Genomic DNA, 16160 nt, shown 5'->3' on the forward strand with positions numbered 1-16160 from the left:
GCTGTGTTCGTTCCTGAATTCATTACTTATCACAGCAACACTACGTTGCTGATACTACCAGGAGCCCACAGAACAGGGGAAAATCTGCTTGCACGACCTTTTCTTAGCCTCCACTAAGAGATGTCAGTTCCCTCCCCTGCAACATGCTCAGAAGTAGGGTATGGCTCCAGGCCCCCAAAGCACAACTACCTGGAAGGAAGCAAATATCCTAACAAGAGCAAGAGATGCACAAAGGGCACTGCTGCAAGCCCACTGTCAGCACAAACTGTGGGTGCAAGTGGAGTCACAGCACTGTGTGCCAAGCCCTCAGAAAAAGGCAACAGGTCAATCCTGATCAGTTTTTACACTTTATTAAATACATCCCAGATGTAGAAGCCAGCTTATTCGTTTTCCTCACTGCGCAGTCTGGCATTTGGATTGGTGATCTTGATGGCGAGCTGAGCTGCTCTCTCCACAATGACCTTCCGGTTCTTGGAAGACACGTTGTGAGCGATCTCCGCACAGTACGACCTGCAGGGAACAGACCATATGTTAAGCTCGCCTCAATCCAATGTGTGGCAGCAGTGCAGGCAAAGCAGTGAGGGCTATCCTGCCGACAGCAAAGCACAGGAGTTTTAACAGACACAGCGAGCCACAGACAGAGCTTCGACAGCCTTGAGCTCTCCATACACTTCCCAGCACCGCCATTGCCACCGAGTAGTGCCGCGGCGCTGAGTAAAGCAAGACAGCACCTGTGTTCCCCAAAGCTGCTCACCTCCCAGGTCTCCCACCCGCATCGTCCTGTCCCCAGTGCCATTATGGGATGGGCAGCACAGCAGCACACAGCCACAGCGCTGACTGCAGAACTGCAGCAATGACTCAAGGCAAGGATGAGGAATAAACCCAGGGACTTACTTGTTGCTCATCATGAGCACCTCCAGCTCTTTGACGTTGTGGACCAGAAACTTCCTGAATCCCGTGGGCAGCATATGCTTCGTCTTCTTGTTGCTCCCATAACCAATGTTGGGCATCAGGATCTGGCCCTTGAACCTCCTGCGAACTCTGTTATCGATACCTCTTGGTTTCCGCCAGTTGCGCTGAAGAAATGTGGGAAAGCATTTGGTATTCAGTTACAAAACTACACCAGCGTGAGAACGCCCGCACCAAGGCTGGCCAAAACCAGCCCACGAAGGTTCACTGTGCCACACTGCTGTATCGTGACCCACAGGTCTCATACCTGCACTACTACTGCCCAGCCCACGGCTGCAATACCTGACCCTTACGCTCCAAATCATCGCCAGCCCTCCGGGCAATCACAAACCCGACCCCCCGAAGCGCTGCTGTAACGAAGTTTCCATAAGTTTCTACCTTGATCTTGACATAGCGATCAGACTGGTGGCGGATGAACTTCTTGGTCCTCTTCTTAACGATTTTAGGCTTCACGAGAGGCCGGAGGGCAGGCATGGCGGCTGAGGGAAACGGAGCAGGGTGAGAAAAGACACACGACACAGCGGCGATGCGTCAGCCCACCAGCAAGGGCTGTAGCAGGTTATCTTCCACCCCCAAGCCACCGCCAGAGCCAGGGAGGGAATGGGTGTTCCTCTGCAGTGTCTCTCCCTCCCGTGTCCGAAGCTGGCAGAGCACCGTGAGCTCCCCAGATGCGATCCTGGGAGGTGGCCCGCCGTCGGTTTCCCCACCCGCGCTCTCAGACGCTCCGTTCCCCGCCCACCGACTTCAGGGCCCTCCCGGTTCCAGAGCAGCCCCGCAGCGGGCAGCGGCCGGAGCCCTTTTTAGGGACGGAACGTTCCGAGCGCTCACCCAGCTCAGATCCCGCGGCGGCGCGGACGCGGCCCGGCACCCCCAGCACCGCCTTTGGGCCGCGCCCGGTTCACCGCCGCTGGAAGCGACGTACGTACGGCGCGGCCCGCACCGCCTGAGCCCGAGCCCGGCCCCTTTTGCCCCGCCGCCGCCGGGCTACGGGCCGCGGGAAGGCCCCGGCGCCAGGGCTCCCCGCACCCGGGACAGCAAGGAGGGCCCCCGGGGCAGATGGCGGGACCGGGCGGGCACTCCCGGGGCGGATGGCGGCGGATGGCTCTCACCTGCTACGCGATGGCGCCGGCACGGCACGGCGCGGCCCGCCGAGAGAGGGAGGAGCTGCCGCGCGCAGGGGCTTATGGGAGACCTGGGCGGTACTGACAGGTCAGCGCCGCGCCCCGCGCGCACGGAGCCAGCACCGCGAGCGAGCAGCTGCCCCTCGCGGCGTCACACAGAGCCCTGAGCTGCAGAAAGGCGGGATAGTTTCGGGAGGGCGTCTCGGGAGAATGGATAGGTACTTCCTCCACGTCCCGCTCTGAGCGTTCACTACGAAGCTGACAGGACCTGCCCGGCGCCACTTCCGCCAGGAAGCTCAGGGTCAGGCGACACGCGGCTTCCGCCAGAACCTCTGAGCGGGAGAGCGCCCCCTGGCGGCACGGCACGTACCGGCGGAACGAGGCCGGAGGGGCGGCAGCGGGCAGTGCGGGCAGCAGGGCGCGTTCGGTACAACCGGTTTATTAAAAACCTTTAAAGCATTTGAACGTTTTATTACAGCGATTATCTGAGTCCAATGTCACACCAACATATAAACTAAGAACGTGATGTTCAGCACAGGGCTGAGGCTGCACAGCTCACCGTTGGCACGCATGGCGGCTGCACTCAGTCCACGCTCAGCTTCTCATGGTTCTCCCAGAGCCACGCGTGGTAGATGTTCAACTTGTGGTCCTGTGGCTGTACCTAAAACACAGCGAAGGCAACCGACGTTTACTAGAATATCTTAACACTGCTTCCCCTCCCAGCTCACAAACCTGCCCTTGCCCAACCCACAGTGCCAGTCAGAGCAGCAGACCCGGCCCTGTGTGAGCTAAGGCACACGGCTCAGCCAGGCTCCACTTGAGGCAGACTTGCAGAAGATGCATTCTGAGAATTCAACTCATTGCAGACCAAAAGAAAAGAGCCCCCCCCCCCTTTTTTTTTTTTTTTAAATCCAAGTGAGCGCACAGCGGCAGTGCCAGCAGGGAGCCCAGGCACACACTGCCCGCACCCCCCGCTCAGGGCAGCACTGCGCACCTCTTTCCATTCATTGACGCAGAAGATTCTGTAGGAGTCATTTCCGTACTTTCCGATTCCGTGCAGCTCAATGGGGTACTTCCACTGCTTGTTCAGGTACTCGTCTGGAACACACGCACAGCCCTCACCCTGCAGGCCCAGGTCTGAGCAGAGCAGGATGCTGCCCCAGACCTGCACGTGGCGGCACTTTAAATCAAGCCACTACAAACACCACAAACTACTCAGTTAAGACGATCCGATCAACAGTTTCGCACATGTAAAACCAACACCTCCCAAAGCTTCAGAAAACCAACCACCAGGACTGCCCAAGGAGAGATGTCACAAAGCAGTTTGGAAAATAGCAGGGGTTCTCTTCTAATGCGACTGACATCATTGCACAGACAGCCACAAAGCCTTACCTGAAAACTTGATTATAGTTTTTGCTCTGAGTGCATAAAGGCCGAGAGGTCTGAGCAGCTCCGACATCTCCTTCCAGTCTGCAGTTCTGGCTACTTCGGGAGAGGGGTACTTCCTGAGGAACTCCCAGAGCACAGGAATTGCCATTTTACCTGGTCAAAGGAACATCACGAACTGTGCAGGCAACTCCCTGCTTTGGCTCTGCGTGGGTTTTGCCAATGCAGAAGAAACAGATTATTATTATTATTATTTTACATCAAACAGACACATCTATTCTTTCATTCATGACAAAGAAATTGGCAGCTGTTTCAATCCTATATCACCACCCAGCATTTACACAACACGAAACCGTATTACTCCGTTTACCTGAGGTCTTATTGAGAAATATGGTCGCAATGAGAAGTTTCCATGGATCATGGAAAAGTGTTTCTTGGACCAAATTGAAGGGGGAGCGTGGAGGAGTCCACTTTCTGAAGGCCTTCCTCCTGGGTGGGCTGAGAGCTGCACACAAAGGCAAGAAGAGGAAATACATGGGGTAGTAAAGGATGGAGTTACCTATTTAGGGGGAAAAACATTAAAGTGAACTTTAGAAGCAGTTTTGTCCTGGTGGGCACAGCACGTGGGCACAGCACTGGTAATCTGTGCGCTTTCTTTTACAAAGCTGCAAGGGACCTCACGCTGTAAGCCCACAGGGAGGGCTGCCTGTATGCACCCTGTGTGCCTTTCCTGCATCATCACCTCATCCTGAGCCATCTCATTCCTCTCCCCTGCAAAACAGGAATCATTTCCCGAAGGCGTATCCTACCTTCTTTGCTGTATTTACTTGAAAAATACGGACTCGTTTTCCTCCTGTCCACCTGTGTCCGTGGGGCAGATTCTTCTGTAAAGAGATTATAGCCAGTATTAAAATGGAAAACCCCACATAGTGGCTGTCATGGCTCAGAGACAGCTTCCTCTTCAATTTGTGCTGGAAACACACGGATTCCATATAGGAATGCATGACATAAATGTGTTTTTCTGCATTTCAGCTCTGAGATAACCATTCTGAAAAGAAACCACGACTCCAAGGCAGCCTGGAAAACAGGCTCAGACGACAGCGAAGAGGTACACGCCGTCCCCACACTCCACATCATGAAAGGAGCTACAACTAAAGCCGCCTTCACAAAGCAAACGGACCAACACAGCAGCAACACGGAAGAGGCAGAGCAGTGAGCGTTCATCAGTGGGTTACACCGCGCAGCTGAAAAGGCCAAAAGAGCTCCAGAAATGAGAGTGCTGTAGAAGGCGCTTGACCTGAAACCAAATACTTTTCTTGGACAGCTCAGGACGACCCGTAAGAATAATATTCTGCTTACAAACACACCTGTACCTCGTGGCGCTTGAACTGCTGTGAAGCTTTTCTTGTCAGAAGGCCACGAGACATCGCCAGCAGCTGCGGAGTCCCGCGTACCCGGATCCCCCGGCTCGGTCTCTTCCCCCGTCTTCCACCCGCTGCTTTCCTCCCCGCCGAGCACAGCAGGTGCCGTCCCAGCGCCCGTCCGCTCACCTCCACCCGCCGCGCTCTGCGGCCGCCCCTGCAGGCGGTCTGCGGCCGCTCCCGGCTGCGGCTCCGGGCGCTGCCCGGCAGGGACGCACTGCGTGCCGGCAGCCGCGGGCGGTGCGCGCAGCTCAGCCACCGCCTGGCCGTGACGGACACGCGCCGCCTCCTCACACGGCGCCTCGTTTTGAACGCCCGCCGCTTCCCGGTCGCCACGCGCCGCTCTCCGCCTCTTCCCCCGCTCGCTCCCTGCATCGCTTCTCGCGGAGCTCCTCCTCGCTCTCCCGCCCGCCTCTGCTTTGGTCGCGCACCGCTCGGCTTTTCCGCCCCTCGCGCTCGGACGCTCGCAGCGCACAGCGGACCCATGGCGCTGCTGGGAGCTCCGCGCTCCGCCCTCTCCGCCGTCCCGCACGGGGAGGTCCCGCGGCGCAGCGCGGCTCCCATCCGGGGCTGCGGTCCCACCGGCACCGCCTCCCGCTGCCCGCCCGGCGGGACGGCACCGCTCCGTGAGCGCCCGTTGGGACCGCAGCTTCATTCCTTCAGCGCTGCGGGGCGAGAGAAGAGGAAGCTGTCAGCGGGGCCTCTTCCCCGCCCGCCCCGTAACAGGGCGGCAGCGCAGGGCGGGGGCAGCCGACGGAGCGGGGGCCGCGTCCCGCGACCGCCCGGCGAGCCGCTACCGGACGGAGCTGACGGGGCTCCCGCCGGCACCGAGCCGGGAGACAGCAGCTCCGTATCGCACGCAGCCCCGCCGGGCCCGGAGAGCTGCGGGACCCCCTCTGTTTTTCGCGCCCTCACGTGACCTCACCCGCCCGCGCCGCTCCCGCCGCCCGGAGACGCGCGTTCCCGGCGCGCTCGTTCCATCCCCGCTTTGACGTCACCCGCCCGCCCGTCGCCATGGAAACCGCTCCGGCGCGCGGCGGCGTCGGTAATGGGCGCTACCGGACACCGCGGTCACGTGACGCTCTCCGCGGCCCCAGCCGACGGGCGCCCCCTGCCGCCGCGGCGGTCCGGTGGGCCTCCGGGCGCCTGCGCGTTGCCCGGGGAGCCGGCGGCGCGACCGGCCGGCGGCTGAGCGCGGTGCGGGCCCGGTATGCGGGCCGCGCTCACCTGGCGCGACAGGGCCGAGCACTGGTGAGCGCCGCGGGGCCGGCGGGGGCGGCAGGGAGCGCCGGGCCGGCAGCGTGCGCGGGGCCGGGCTCGGGCGGCCCTCGGGGCGGGAGCTCCGCTGCTTGGGGGGGTCCCGGGAATCGGGTAAGCCCGTAAACGTCAACGACGACAGCGACAAGAAGTAGTTCTCTCTTCCCCAGCATCTACGACCTCGCGTTCAAGCCGGACGGGACGCAGCTGATCATCGCCGCCGGCAATCGGCTCCTGGTACGGACACCTTTCCCTGGTGTGAAAGCTTCGGGCGGTGAAGCTGTCGGAAAGCCGCTCCCGTCATCCGCCCCACAGCTGCCCGTGCCGCAGTGCAGGCCGGCTGCGGGCTGCGAGGCCTCGTGCTGTGCCTCACCGCCATCTCCGGACGTGATGGGATTTATGTTATGATGCTGCAGCATCTCCTCACGCCTCACCCAGCCGCCTGCAGTCCGCCAACCTTCACCCCAACCCGGCACGATGCGCGGCAGTCCAGCGCTGTGCGGTCAGCCTGGCGCGGTGCAGGGCGTGCAAACGCTGCTGTTAATGTGGTGCTGGTCACAAATTCAGTAAGCGTGTGTTGTTCTGAGCTTCGTGACGGTCCCTGTGAGGAGGAGAACGAAACTTGCGTTTATGTTCGTGCTTTGAGCTGAGCCTCACGTAGAGCCTGTCAGGTTCCAGGGCTGTCTATGTGTGCCCAGCTCCAGCAGGAGCAGCCCGGGGCCACCCTGCTCCTCCCTGGCGGTGCGCGGCTGTGGGCAGCGCAGGGCGGGGTCAGAGTGCTGCAGAGTGCTGCACGTGCTGCTCTGAGCTGGAAGCACACGGGCCTTCACGCTGCTGGTGCTGGCAGGGTGCTGTATTTAATGCTGGTCCTTTCCGGTAGTTGATTATGCATTTTCTAGTACTTGGCTTCTTCTGTGCCAGGTGTTGGAAAAGTATTGTTTGTTAAGGAAAAACTGCTTTTATGCTTTAAAATGTCTTATTCTGCATGAATTATACTGCTTGCAAAAAAAGCAAACAGCAAAGAAAACATACGATCTTTTTGGCCTTCAGTAACTTCGTGTCATAGTCCTCATTCTGAACATTTTTTTCTGATTATTTGTACAGGTATATGATACATCTGATGGAACCTTAATTCAACCTTTGAAGGGACATAAGGACACTGTGTACTGTGTGGCTTATGCTAAAGATGGTAAATATCGCTTCGGTGGGACCTTCTTAGCCTGGTTTGTAAAGTGTGTAGTATCTTCCATTCCTTAAGGCAAATTGATTTAAAAAATGGGGGTTGTTCTGGTAATGGGATTTTGAATGTTGTGTGCATGTGTTGGTTTTGATGTTCGTGCGGTTGAGCTTTTTTTACATGAAAAAACCCACTGAGGTTTCATGTAGCTGAGGAAGCACAGCCGCGCCAGGATACTTGCAGTGTTAGGCTCCTTATGGCTTGAGCCACGTCAAGTTCAAGAACATCTTGCTCTCTCTTTTGTTGAATACTGGGTGAGAAAGGGATTCTTATGTGTGGGATTTAAAGTGTATTTAATTCCTAGGCAAACGTTTTGCATCTGGCTCAGCTGATAAAAGTGTGATCATTTGGACTTCAAAGCTAGAGGGAATTCTGAAATACACGTAAGTGATGCCTTTCAATCCTGTGCATCTCCAGTGTGAACCTTCATTATGCACTTCTGCTCTCAGACAGTAAGTGATGTTAGAGCTGGGAGGTTAACTAAGGTTAGAGAAAATGCCAGTGAGTAATACGAGAGGGAAGAGGAGAGCAATTGAAGTATCTGAGCGAGGCAGGAAAGCAATTAAAGGCATAAATGAGGGTGAGAAGTCTAGATAAATCTCTGATGTATTTAGAGGGCAATGGAATGAAATAGAATATAACTGATCTTGTGCAATAAACCAAAGCAATATAAATCTAGGTCATAGACCAAGCTGAAGGTAAGGTTTGGTGCTTTTCTGCACAGTTTATTTTCATCTTTCTTTTGGCTTTGTTTTATGTCGTGTCTTTTCAGCTACATCTTCAAATTCAGTTTCTGAATATGTCTGTACAGCTGTTGCTAGTTGGTGTGCACAAGCCAGTGCACTGGGCAGGAGAAGGCACAAGGACACTTACTTTAGAGTTCAGACATAGCCGTTAATCACATTTCACCAACCAGCATTTATGCACATATTTAACTCATCTTGATGGAACAGCAAATATTGCCATTTAGTGACAGTGTATTTTAGAATTTATTATTGATTTCGTTTACAGTAATTGCAGATTAATTTGATGTAATATAAGCTGATCAAGTTATTTCTGCCATCTGGTGAGCCTTTCAGCTACTTTGCTGAAAGTCAGAAAGAGGCGTTTAAGAATGATTTATTGAAATGTGATTGTAACTTCATTCCAGGCATAATGACTCTATACAGTGCGTTTCGTACAATCCTCTTACTCATCAGTTGGCATCCTGCTCTTCCAGTGATTTTGGTATGTCTTTTTCTCACTCTCTTGTTAAGCCTGTAAATTCTGTACAAGTTGTACAGCTAAGCTAACGACAGATTTGTGCAGCTCTTATTATCTGGGAGAGACAAGATGTCGCCCAAAGTTACTTATGTAAATCACTAAAAATCAGTTGAGGAAGACTATGTTGTGAGATGTCCCAGAATAAAATGTACCTTCTTACTGTGATTTTCCCAGAGGGACCTTTCTCTGTGTTAGGTATGTCTATTCTTTCCTCTCTACTGTTTGTGTAGAATGTATTTTAACGTCCTAGCAGTGAGACTTTGTTCCTTCTGAAGTCCGAGCTGACTTTCCTGACAATGCTGGTTTCTGATCTGCACACTGGTAAAAGTTTTCTTGTCATTTACTTCAGCTTTTTCTTTGCTTTAATCAAGGCTTGTGGTCGCCCGAACAGAAATCAGTCTCTAAACATAAAGCTGGCAGTAAGATAACTTGCTGTAGGTAAGTGTTCTTCAAGTTAGTTTCAATACAATCGGTTTAAAATAGTATGCAAGCTTATGGAAAAAAAGTTCAAGCAAAATAGCTCAGGTGTGTGGCGACAGAGTACCCAGCAGGAAAGGCTCTCCTAAGCTGCTGTTCAGAAGCATCACATCTCATGCGACTGCCATTCTCACCATTAAAATACTTGAGTCGTATTAAGAATACTCGGATAGAAATAAGACGAATATTTATCAAAGATGATTTGTTCTTTCCTGTGTTGTCTTCTCAGAGAGCTATTTTTCTTTCTTTGTCCTTGTTTTAGATAGCAGAGGGTTCTGGTTTCTGTTAGGTACTGTTTACAACAGTATGTACGTAATTCTTCAATGTATGCAATATATATACAACTCTCCGGAAGGTATCAGAGAGGTGCTCTGGTCTTGTGCGAGTGTCTGAACTTCTGTCTCCATCTGCTTAACCAGCTTGTGCAGTAGCAACGAAATGAAGTTAGAGGAAAGATGAGTATACTTTTTTCATAGAGCTGTTCATCTTCTGCATCATTGGCATTTGCAGAAGTGTTATTATTCCTCTGAGGAACCTGAAGCAAGGGTCCATTAACTTGTGTGAAGTCATCCAGCTAACTGCAGTAGAGACGAGAAGAGAAAGCAGGTCTCTCCTGTCCCCACCACATGCAGTTTCAGTGTTCCGCATGTGGCTCTGAAAAGTCTGGTGTACTGCCAACACTCTCATTCCCAAAAATGCATCTGTTAATTAGCACATGATACAAACACCACAAGCAGATGATAGCTTTAATTTTTTTGTTGTTGTTTCCACCTTTTTTTAATTTGCGTACGTAATAAAAAGTTCTTGCTGTACTGCATGCTGTTGCCATAAATGCGGATTTAGATTCAAAAACAAACTCTAAGGACTGCTGGCTCCATTCCAGAACTCCCTTTAGAAAGTGTGTTTCAGTATACCATCCCCATTTCACTGTGCTGTACGTTCTGCCTTCCTGCTGCTTGGCTCTAGCAGTTTTCTCTTCAGCTTGCGTGTGTTTTCCCAGTTGGACAAACGATGGCCAGTACCTTGCTTTGGGGATGTTCAACGGAGTCATCAGCATACGGAATAAAAATGGTGATGAGAAAGTTAAAATAGAGCGTACCGGGGCTGGCTCATCTCCAATATGGTCCATCTGTTGGAATCCATCCAGGTAAATAATCATCCCACCCTTTTCCACGCTGACTGCTTAGTCCTTGGGTCACTGATAACAGAAAGGCCTGACTTGCATCCCTGCTGGAGCAGGTTCACAGCACGTAGCACTGCGTTACCTGTTGTGGTTGTACTGGGGCTTGGCTTTGCCAGTTGTTCATTACGTGGAAGAAAATGGGAACAAATTCCACCTAGATATCATGACACATTGATTTTGATTTTTTTGTTGTTGGATTTCAGCTTGTTTTTGGGGAGAGGAGGGTGGGCTGCTTGCACTTACTGTGCCATATATGTGAATAAACAATTGCTATTGCAGTCGATGGGAGAAATTTTGGAGTAGAGCAGATGAAGAAGAGGAGTCAGATAACGGCCGTTTAGAGAAGTCAGATAACAGCCAGTTAGAGGAGATACCAGAGTTGAAATCCAAGCCTGACAGAGGGCAGGATAATGAGGAAAAGATAGAAGACAGTGAGAAAGAAGACGCTATGCATTCCAACTTGTGAGTGAGACTACAATGGATAGCATATATACATTTATGTACATATATGTAGATATGTATAACGTAGAAGAGCAATTTACAAAAAGGACCAAAGGCAAAGGGTGTTTATGCAGGGTGCACAATTCAAAAGTTACCAAATTCTGAATTAAGTGTCATTTTGATTGTCTTAATTTATTCCACTGGTATGTGTTAATTATGACATTTCTTAGGCATGTGATGGAATGTTGCTTTTTCTCACATGCGTTGTGTGTTGAGCAAAGGGCAGCTGCTTTCTGAGAAGTTTTCTGGTAGTTTTTTTTTCTGTTTTCTTTTTGTTCAGCTTATGATTAGCAGCATTATTTTCCTCGGAATGCTCAGACCACCATCACCCTTCTTCCTAGACAAGACTCTGTGGAGGAGGTGGCCGATGTTTTGTTCCAGCAGACCCTGTCAGAGCACTGCAGTTAACCAGTTTGATACTGAAGCTTTTCCTCAGCTTGTCCCAGTCCTGCAGGAGCCATTTCGTTTCCTGCCATATGCTCTGGTAGTCACAGTCCAATCTTGCTTAGCAGTGTTGGCTTTGATGCCGCAGTGGCTCTATCCTTCTGTATAGATCCTCAGAATCAGGATCTGCGCCTGCTGCACAGGTGCAGCTTCACTGTACCCACTGCTTACACTGAGCACGAAGTGCTGTGTCAAGCTGTGCAGTTATTCCTGAAGAGTTGGCAGATTTTTCTTTTGTGTCCTCAAGCTGTTTCCTTCAGTGGAAATGGCAGGGCATCTCTGTTGTGCTTCCACTTTGTGGAGGTTTTTATGAGTAATTTGAAATATGTTCTGCTAGCTTACTGTTTGATTCTGCTGCCCTAAGAAACGTATGGAGAAACTGCTGTGACCATGTAACTGACCATGTAACTTTTTTGTTGTCAGAGATGAACGCAACGATACTTTAGCTGTGGCAGACTGGGGTCAAAGGCTTTCCTTTTATCAGCTGAGTGGCAAACAGGTATGTTTTTGGAAAGTGCATTCAGGAATGGCAGAGTATTTTGGACTCAGTTCTGTGCGCTGTATTCAAAGCGTTTGTATAGTCGTGCTTTATTAGCTACATTAAATGTTTTCTGTTTTCCAGTGCTTTTTATGAGTCAGTATTTTTCAGCCAGATTTTCCTCCGGCTCATTTCCCCTGTGACAACTCAGCTGCTGTCCCCCAGCTCTTGTATTAAAGCCCTTGTAGCTCTGATCACTTCTGTGTTACAGCTGACTGGTTCCTAGAGGACCTCTGTATTTCTTTCAGCCAGTTGAGTTGTTTGTTGTTTGATTGCTCGCACCCTGAGCAGACTGCTTTGGAAGGGGAGGGATTGATTTAGAGCTGCCTTTTGGAAGCTCAATGGATGCAGGGTATGGAAAAGTTGTGTGGCTGGAGAGCTGAGGATGTTGAGTGACAGCAGTGCCACCAAGAAGATCCCTGTGTTTATTTTCATCTGTTCTCGAGGCCTTGGAAAAGTATGAAATTATCCTTCTGTTGACATATTTATTTTTTCCCTTGTAGATTGGGAAGGACAGAATGCTCAATTTTGACCCTTGCTGTGTTAGCTATTTTACTAAAGGAGAGTACATTCTGCTGGGAGGTTCAGATAAACAAGTTTCCCTCTTCACGAAGGATGGTGTCCGTCTTGGAACCATAGGAGAGCAAAGCAGCTGGGTGTGGACTTGCAGAGCTAAACCAGACTCCAACTATGTGGTGAGTAGGTACATTTTACTGGCACTTTCACAGAGAGTTTGTCATAAAATCTAAGGCCATACGTTTCAGACTCATTTGCCTAATCCGTATATTACTACTGAGACAGCAGAACCTAAGCAGTGTTTAGTGAGCTCTAAAGCTGCCTCTAATATTAAAACTTAAGGCTGCAAGAAGATGGTAAATGAGTGTAATGCCTGCTTTTAGATGGTAAGGAATTTGTTGCATTTTGATTTAAAAAGAATGGAATTAAAAAAAATTCAATAAATAGACAAACAGCACACAGCAAAGAGCAGCTGGTGACTTCTAGGCTGATGAAATCGAGTCCCATGGTAGGAAGGAGGTTTTGAGTTTTGTTTCTGTTTGAGCTTCTACCATTATACTTTTTGGAAAATACCATCAGGGCAACAACTATGACCATAAATGCTGCACTCTGTGCTGATACACAAATGTTAAGAGATACAGAGCAGATTTAAAAAGGAAAAAAAAAAAAGAAAAAAGGGGGTGTGTGGGAGGTGGAAGCACTGGAAGGCACCACAAGAAAGCAAACAGAAAGCAAACAGAGCAACCCACAGCATATACATAGGCTATGATAGCATCATTCCTCATTTTGCACTACAAAGTTGAACAGCACTTTTGCAGCTGTTTCAATGCACGTAACTGTAATTGCTTTCAATCTATATGTTATGCAGGAAATGGAACATAATTCTCATATGAATACTGTGTGTTTTGCAGTATTACCTACGGGCACCTGTTCACTGAAATAATTTTCTCCTTGTGTTCAGGCAGTGGGCTGCCAGGATGGAACAATAGCCTTTTATCAGCTGATTTTCAGCACTGTTCATGGCCTTTACAAAGATCGCTATGCTTACAGAGACAGCATGACTGATGTTATTGTCCAGCACCTCATCACGGAACAGAAAGGTAACTGCATATGTGGAGGTCAAACCTTTACTGTCATTCTGCTGTGGGCTTCTTGGTTGGTTGGTTGTTTTGTTTTAAATGAGCGTCCATCAGAATGCTTGGAATGTGTGCTTCATGTACCAGGCAGATCGTTGTCACTTCACGGGAAGATTGAAGATCCTGTTTGCAGGATGAGAATGCAAACTTGGATTCTGTGGGATCAGCACTGACAAGCTTAATGAAAGATAGAGGGATTTGAAAGGACACTGGGAGGGGGAGAGGCTTTTAAGATAAGGTTTTAATCTCTGCAACCGAGATTAAAAAAAAAAAAAAAGTTGTACATCACATCTCACAACTTTTTTCTTCTTGCAGCCTCCCCGGACTGCAGATTGTTGTTTCTTTGTATTCAGTGGCTTTTTGTGGAGGGATCGGGGTGCTGTTCTGGAATGTGCTGTTGCAAAAACAGCGGAGGTTGATAAATTGTGACACAGGTAGAAGATTGCATGGTGGCAGAAAAAAAACAAACGTATCCTAGCTGCAATCTGCTCTTAGGTTTAGATGCTTCAGAAAGATTCAGTTCCAACCGAGCTCTGTGTTTCTCTTTTTTTAGTCTGTTATTTTCCTGTCAGCCTACACGGTGTTTTATTTTTCCCTCTAGTTAGAATAAAAGGCAGAGAGCTGGTGAAGAAAATCGCCATCTACAAGAACAGATTAGCCATCCAAATGCCAGAGAAAATCCTGATTTATGAGCTGTATTCGGATGATTCCTCAGACATGTATTATCGTGTGAAGGAAAAGATAGTAAAGAAGTTTGAATGCAACTTGCTGGTTGTATGCTCAGATCACATTATTTTATGCCAGGTATGTGCCTTAAAATGGGTACATTTGGACTTGAAGATAGCTGTCCAAATAGCTGGTACAAAAAGTTGGTACCTTGGGGAAAAACTGCAGTGGATTTTACTACTGGACAGCCCCGCATGTAGTGCTGTTGTAACGCAGTGCCTCTGTGCTAAGTAATAGCTGCTGTGTGCCACAGGTGGCTCTGTGTTACTGAAAGTCTCTGGAGCACTGAAGCACCAAGGGAAATGTTTGGGTGGGGAGAACTGTTAAGAAAGATGGTTTGTTGTTTTTTTGGTTTTGCTTTTGTTTGTTTGTTTGTTTGTTTTGTCATAGTGCTGAAAAGCCTTAAAGAATTCACCCTGCTGAACTGACTGACATTCTGACACTCATATGTCAAACAGGCACACATGCTAGTATAGATGTAAATATAAAGCACTGGAGGCACAAAGGTTTTTCTTTCCCTCCATACAGTATTTTGCATGTTATTGTATCTAGGAGAAAAGATTGCAGTGCCTCTCATTTAGTGGTGTTAAAGAACGAGAGTGGCTGATGGAATCTCTAATCCGATACATCAAAGTAATTGGAGGACCTCCGGGAAGAGAAGGCCTCTTGGTTGGTCTGAAGAATGGGCAGGTAATGCAGAATGTCTGGCATGTGTCTTTCTGCTGCAAATAAACCTTATTTCATTCTCTGGGGGAGACCTGAGGAGCAGCATATTCCTCCACAACCTAAAATTTTATTGGACAAAATCTCATTTTGTGTTTAAAAATTAATTGCTTCTGTATTTCTCACTCTCTGGTTACAAAATTCATACAAACCTGTTCGATTTTGAAGACCATATATTGCTGACAAAAATGGAAGCGTTAGTGAACTGATGGAAGGGTTGTCTTTGGGAGGAGTGGTGTGTGTGTGTGTGTGTGTGTGTGTGTGTGTGTGTCTGCACTGAAAACAGCAAAGTGGAGCCCATAAGTATTGATTTCAAGAATGGAGCTGGAAAGGAATTTGAGGTCCTTCATGTATCAGATATTCATTCCTGTAGTTGTGTACTCATGCAGTTGTTTGAGAGGAGCATTACGAAATTCAGGACGTGCACTGTATGTTGTGTTGGTATGGGCTTGTAAGCTAGAGTATGGCATGGAAACAAGTCTTGAGTTTAAAGATACCTCAGAGCATTTTTCTAATTCTAATGCACCATTTCTGTAAAAAAGAACAGTCATTGCATGCTTTGTGCAGCATTAGCATTTATGCACGCTGCGATTTCTAGCTGGAGGAATAAAACCTTGGACTGACTTTGGTTTCAAATATATCTAGATTCTGAAGATATTTGTTGATAATGTCTTTGCCATCGTCCTGCTGAAGCAATCCACAGCTGTACGCTGTCTGGATATGAGTGCATCTCGAAACAAGTTGGCAGTGGTTGATGAAAACGACACCTGCCTCGTGTATGATATTCATACCAAGGAGTTGTTGTTCCAGGTAAGGTTGAGTCTCTCTCTGTCTCTGGGCCAGGGATGGACACACGGTGGCACAGACAGGAGGAGACCGAGAGCGCAGAACTGGCCAAAATGTTGACACGGAGAAATTCATTGAACTTATTTAAACCATTCATCACGTTTTGTAGGATTTATCTGTTTCTCCATCAGAACTACTTGACTTTTAGGGCTGGTAGGCAAGGAAGTAGAAGACAGGAGACGTGTAAGCAGCAGCTGAATAAAGGACACCTGAACTTGTGACCTCTTTGGGTCAATTGAGAGCTCTGTCTTGTTTCTCTTTGCACTACTGATGTTATTGAACATTTTGGCTTTAGCACAGATATTAACATAAAGCCTAAACTCCTTTCTTTGTCACGTGTTCCCTGGCTACAGTAGGTCAAATGCTCAAGCTGAAGGATGCATATTTCTTAGGAAAGAGTATGTGGTTGTATTTGT

At 49.4% G+C, this 16160-nt stretch overlaps 3 protein-coding genes across 9 annotated transcripts in view; 1 reads left to right on the forward strand and 2 right to left on the reverse strand.

Moving 5' to 3' along the window:
- Positions 1-334: 334 nt before the first annotated feature.
- On the reverse strand, positions 335-2126 carry RPL32 (ribosomal protein L32). 2 transcript variants are annotated; one of them, NM_001252255.2, is made up of 4 exons: positions 2079-2126; positions 1348-1448; positions 895-1076; positions 335-510 (listed from the first exon to the last, which is right to left on the reverse strand). In NM_001252255.2, the coding sequence occupies exons 2-4, from the start codon at positions 1441-1443 to the stop codon at positions 381-383; spliced, it is 408 nt and encodes a 135-aa protein (NP_001239184.1). In that variant the 5' UTR covers positions 1444-1448; positions 2079-2126; the 3' UTR covers positions 335-380. The 2 variants fall into 2 exon arrangements, with proteins under 2 accessions (NP_001239184.1, XP_046755959.1); XM_046900003.1 differs by having other exon boundaries at positions 1798-2126.
- A 414-nt stretch (positions 2127-2540) lies between these two features.
- Positions 2541-5984, reverse strand: MBD4 (methyl-CpG binding domain 4, DNA glycosylase). 5 transcript variants are annotated; one of them, XM_025154417.2, is made up of 7 exons: positions 5823-5984; positions 4850-5562; positions 4286-4360; positions 3847-3981; positions 3483-3632; positions 3085-3188; positions 2541-2751 (listed from the first exon to the last, which is right to left on the reverse strand). In XM_025154417.2, the coding sequence occupies exons 1-7, from the start codon at positions 5876-5878 to the stop codon at positions 2674-2676; spliced, it is 1311 nt and encodes a 436-aa protein (XP_025010185.1). In that variant the 5' UTR covers positions 5879-5984; the 3' UTR covers positions 2541-2673.
- Positions 5985-6052: 68 nt separating this feature from the next.
- The window catches only part of IFT122 (intraflagellar transport 122), a 30772-nt gene continuing 20664 nt past the window's right edge, over positions 6053-16160 (forward strand). Inside the window, exons 1-14 of one of the 2 annotated variants that reach the window (XM_015293170.4) lie at positions 6053-6148; positions 6325-6391; positions 7259-7343; positions 7696-7774; positions 8542-8618; positions 9026-9092; positions 10132-10278; positions 10594-10776; positions 11683-11758; positions 12301-12492; positions 13275-13413; positions 14051-14253; positions 14728-14865; positions 15544-15708. In XM_015293170.4, coding sequence (XP_015148656.1) covers positions 6108-6148; positions 6325-6391; positions 7259-7343; positions 7696-7774; positions 8542-8618; positions 9026-9092; positions 10132-10278; positions 10594-10776; positions 11683-11758; positions 12301-12492; positions 13275-13413; positions 14051-14253; positions 14728-14865; positions 15544-15708 — 1659 coding nt within the window. In that variant the 5' untranslated portion in view covers positions 6053-6107. The remainder of the gene's footprint in view (positions 6149-6324; positions 6392-7258; positions 7344-7695; positions 7775-8541; positions 8619-9025; positions 9093-10131; positions 10279-10593; positions 10777-11682; positions 11759-12300; positions 12493-13274; positions 13414-14050; positions 14254-14727; positions 14866-15543; positions 15709-16160) is intronic. The other variant, XM_015293171.4, reaches the window with a different exon arrangement.

This window comes from Gallus gallus, chromosome 12 (genome assembly GCF_016699485.2).
Source record: "Gallus gallus isolate bGalGal1 chromosome 12, bGalGal1.mat.broiler.GRCg7b, whole genome shotgun sequence".
NCBI lineage: Eukaryota > Metazoa > Chordata > Aves > Galliformes > Phasianidae > Gallus > Gallus gallus.

Bases quoted from the DNA above. Each gene is read 5' to 3' on its own strand.
- MBD4 (XM_025154416.3), bottom strand. From the start codon at position 5,878: ATGGAACGAGCGCGCCGGGAACGCGCGTCTCCGGGCGGCGGGAGCGGC. The intron at 4,361-4,843 runs GTGTGTTTGTAA...ATCTCTTTACAG, and splicing joins TCAAGCGCCACGAGGTACAG to AAGAATCTGCCCCACGGACA. The intron at 3,189-3,482 runs GTAAGGCTTTGT...CGTGTGTTCCAG, and splicing joins AACTATAATCAAGTTTTCAG to ACGAGTACCTGAACAAGCAG.
- RPL32 (NM_001252255.2), bottom strand. From the start codon at position 1,443: ATGCCTGCCCTCCGGCCTCTCGTGAAGCCTAAAATCGTTAAGAAGAGG. The intron at 1,077-1,347 runs GTAGAAACTTAT...ACATTTCTTCAG, and splicing joins ATCGCTATGTCAAGATCAAG to CGCAACTGGCGGAAACCAAG. The intron at 511-894 runs GTAAGTCCCTGG...TGTTCCCTGCAG, and splicing joins GTGCTCATGATGAGCAACAA to GTCGTACTGTGCGGAGATCG.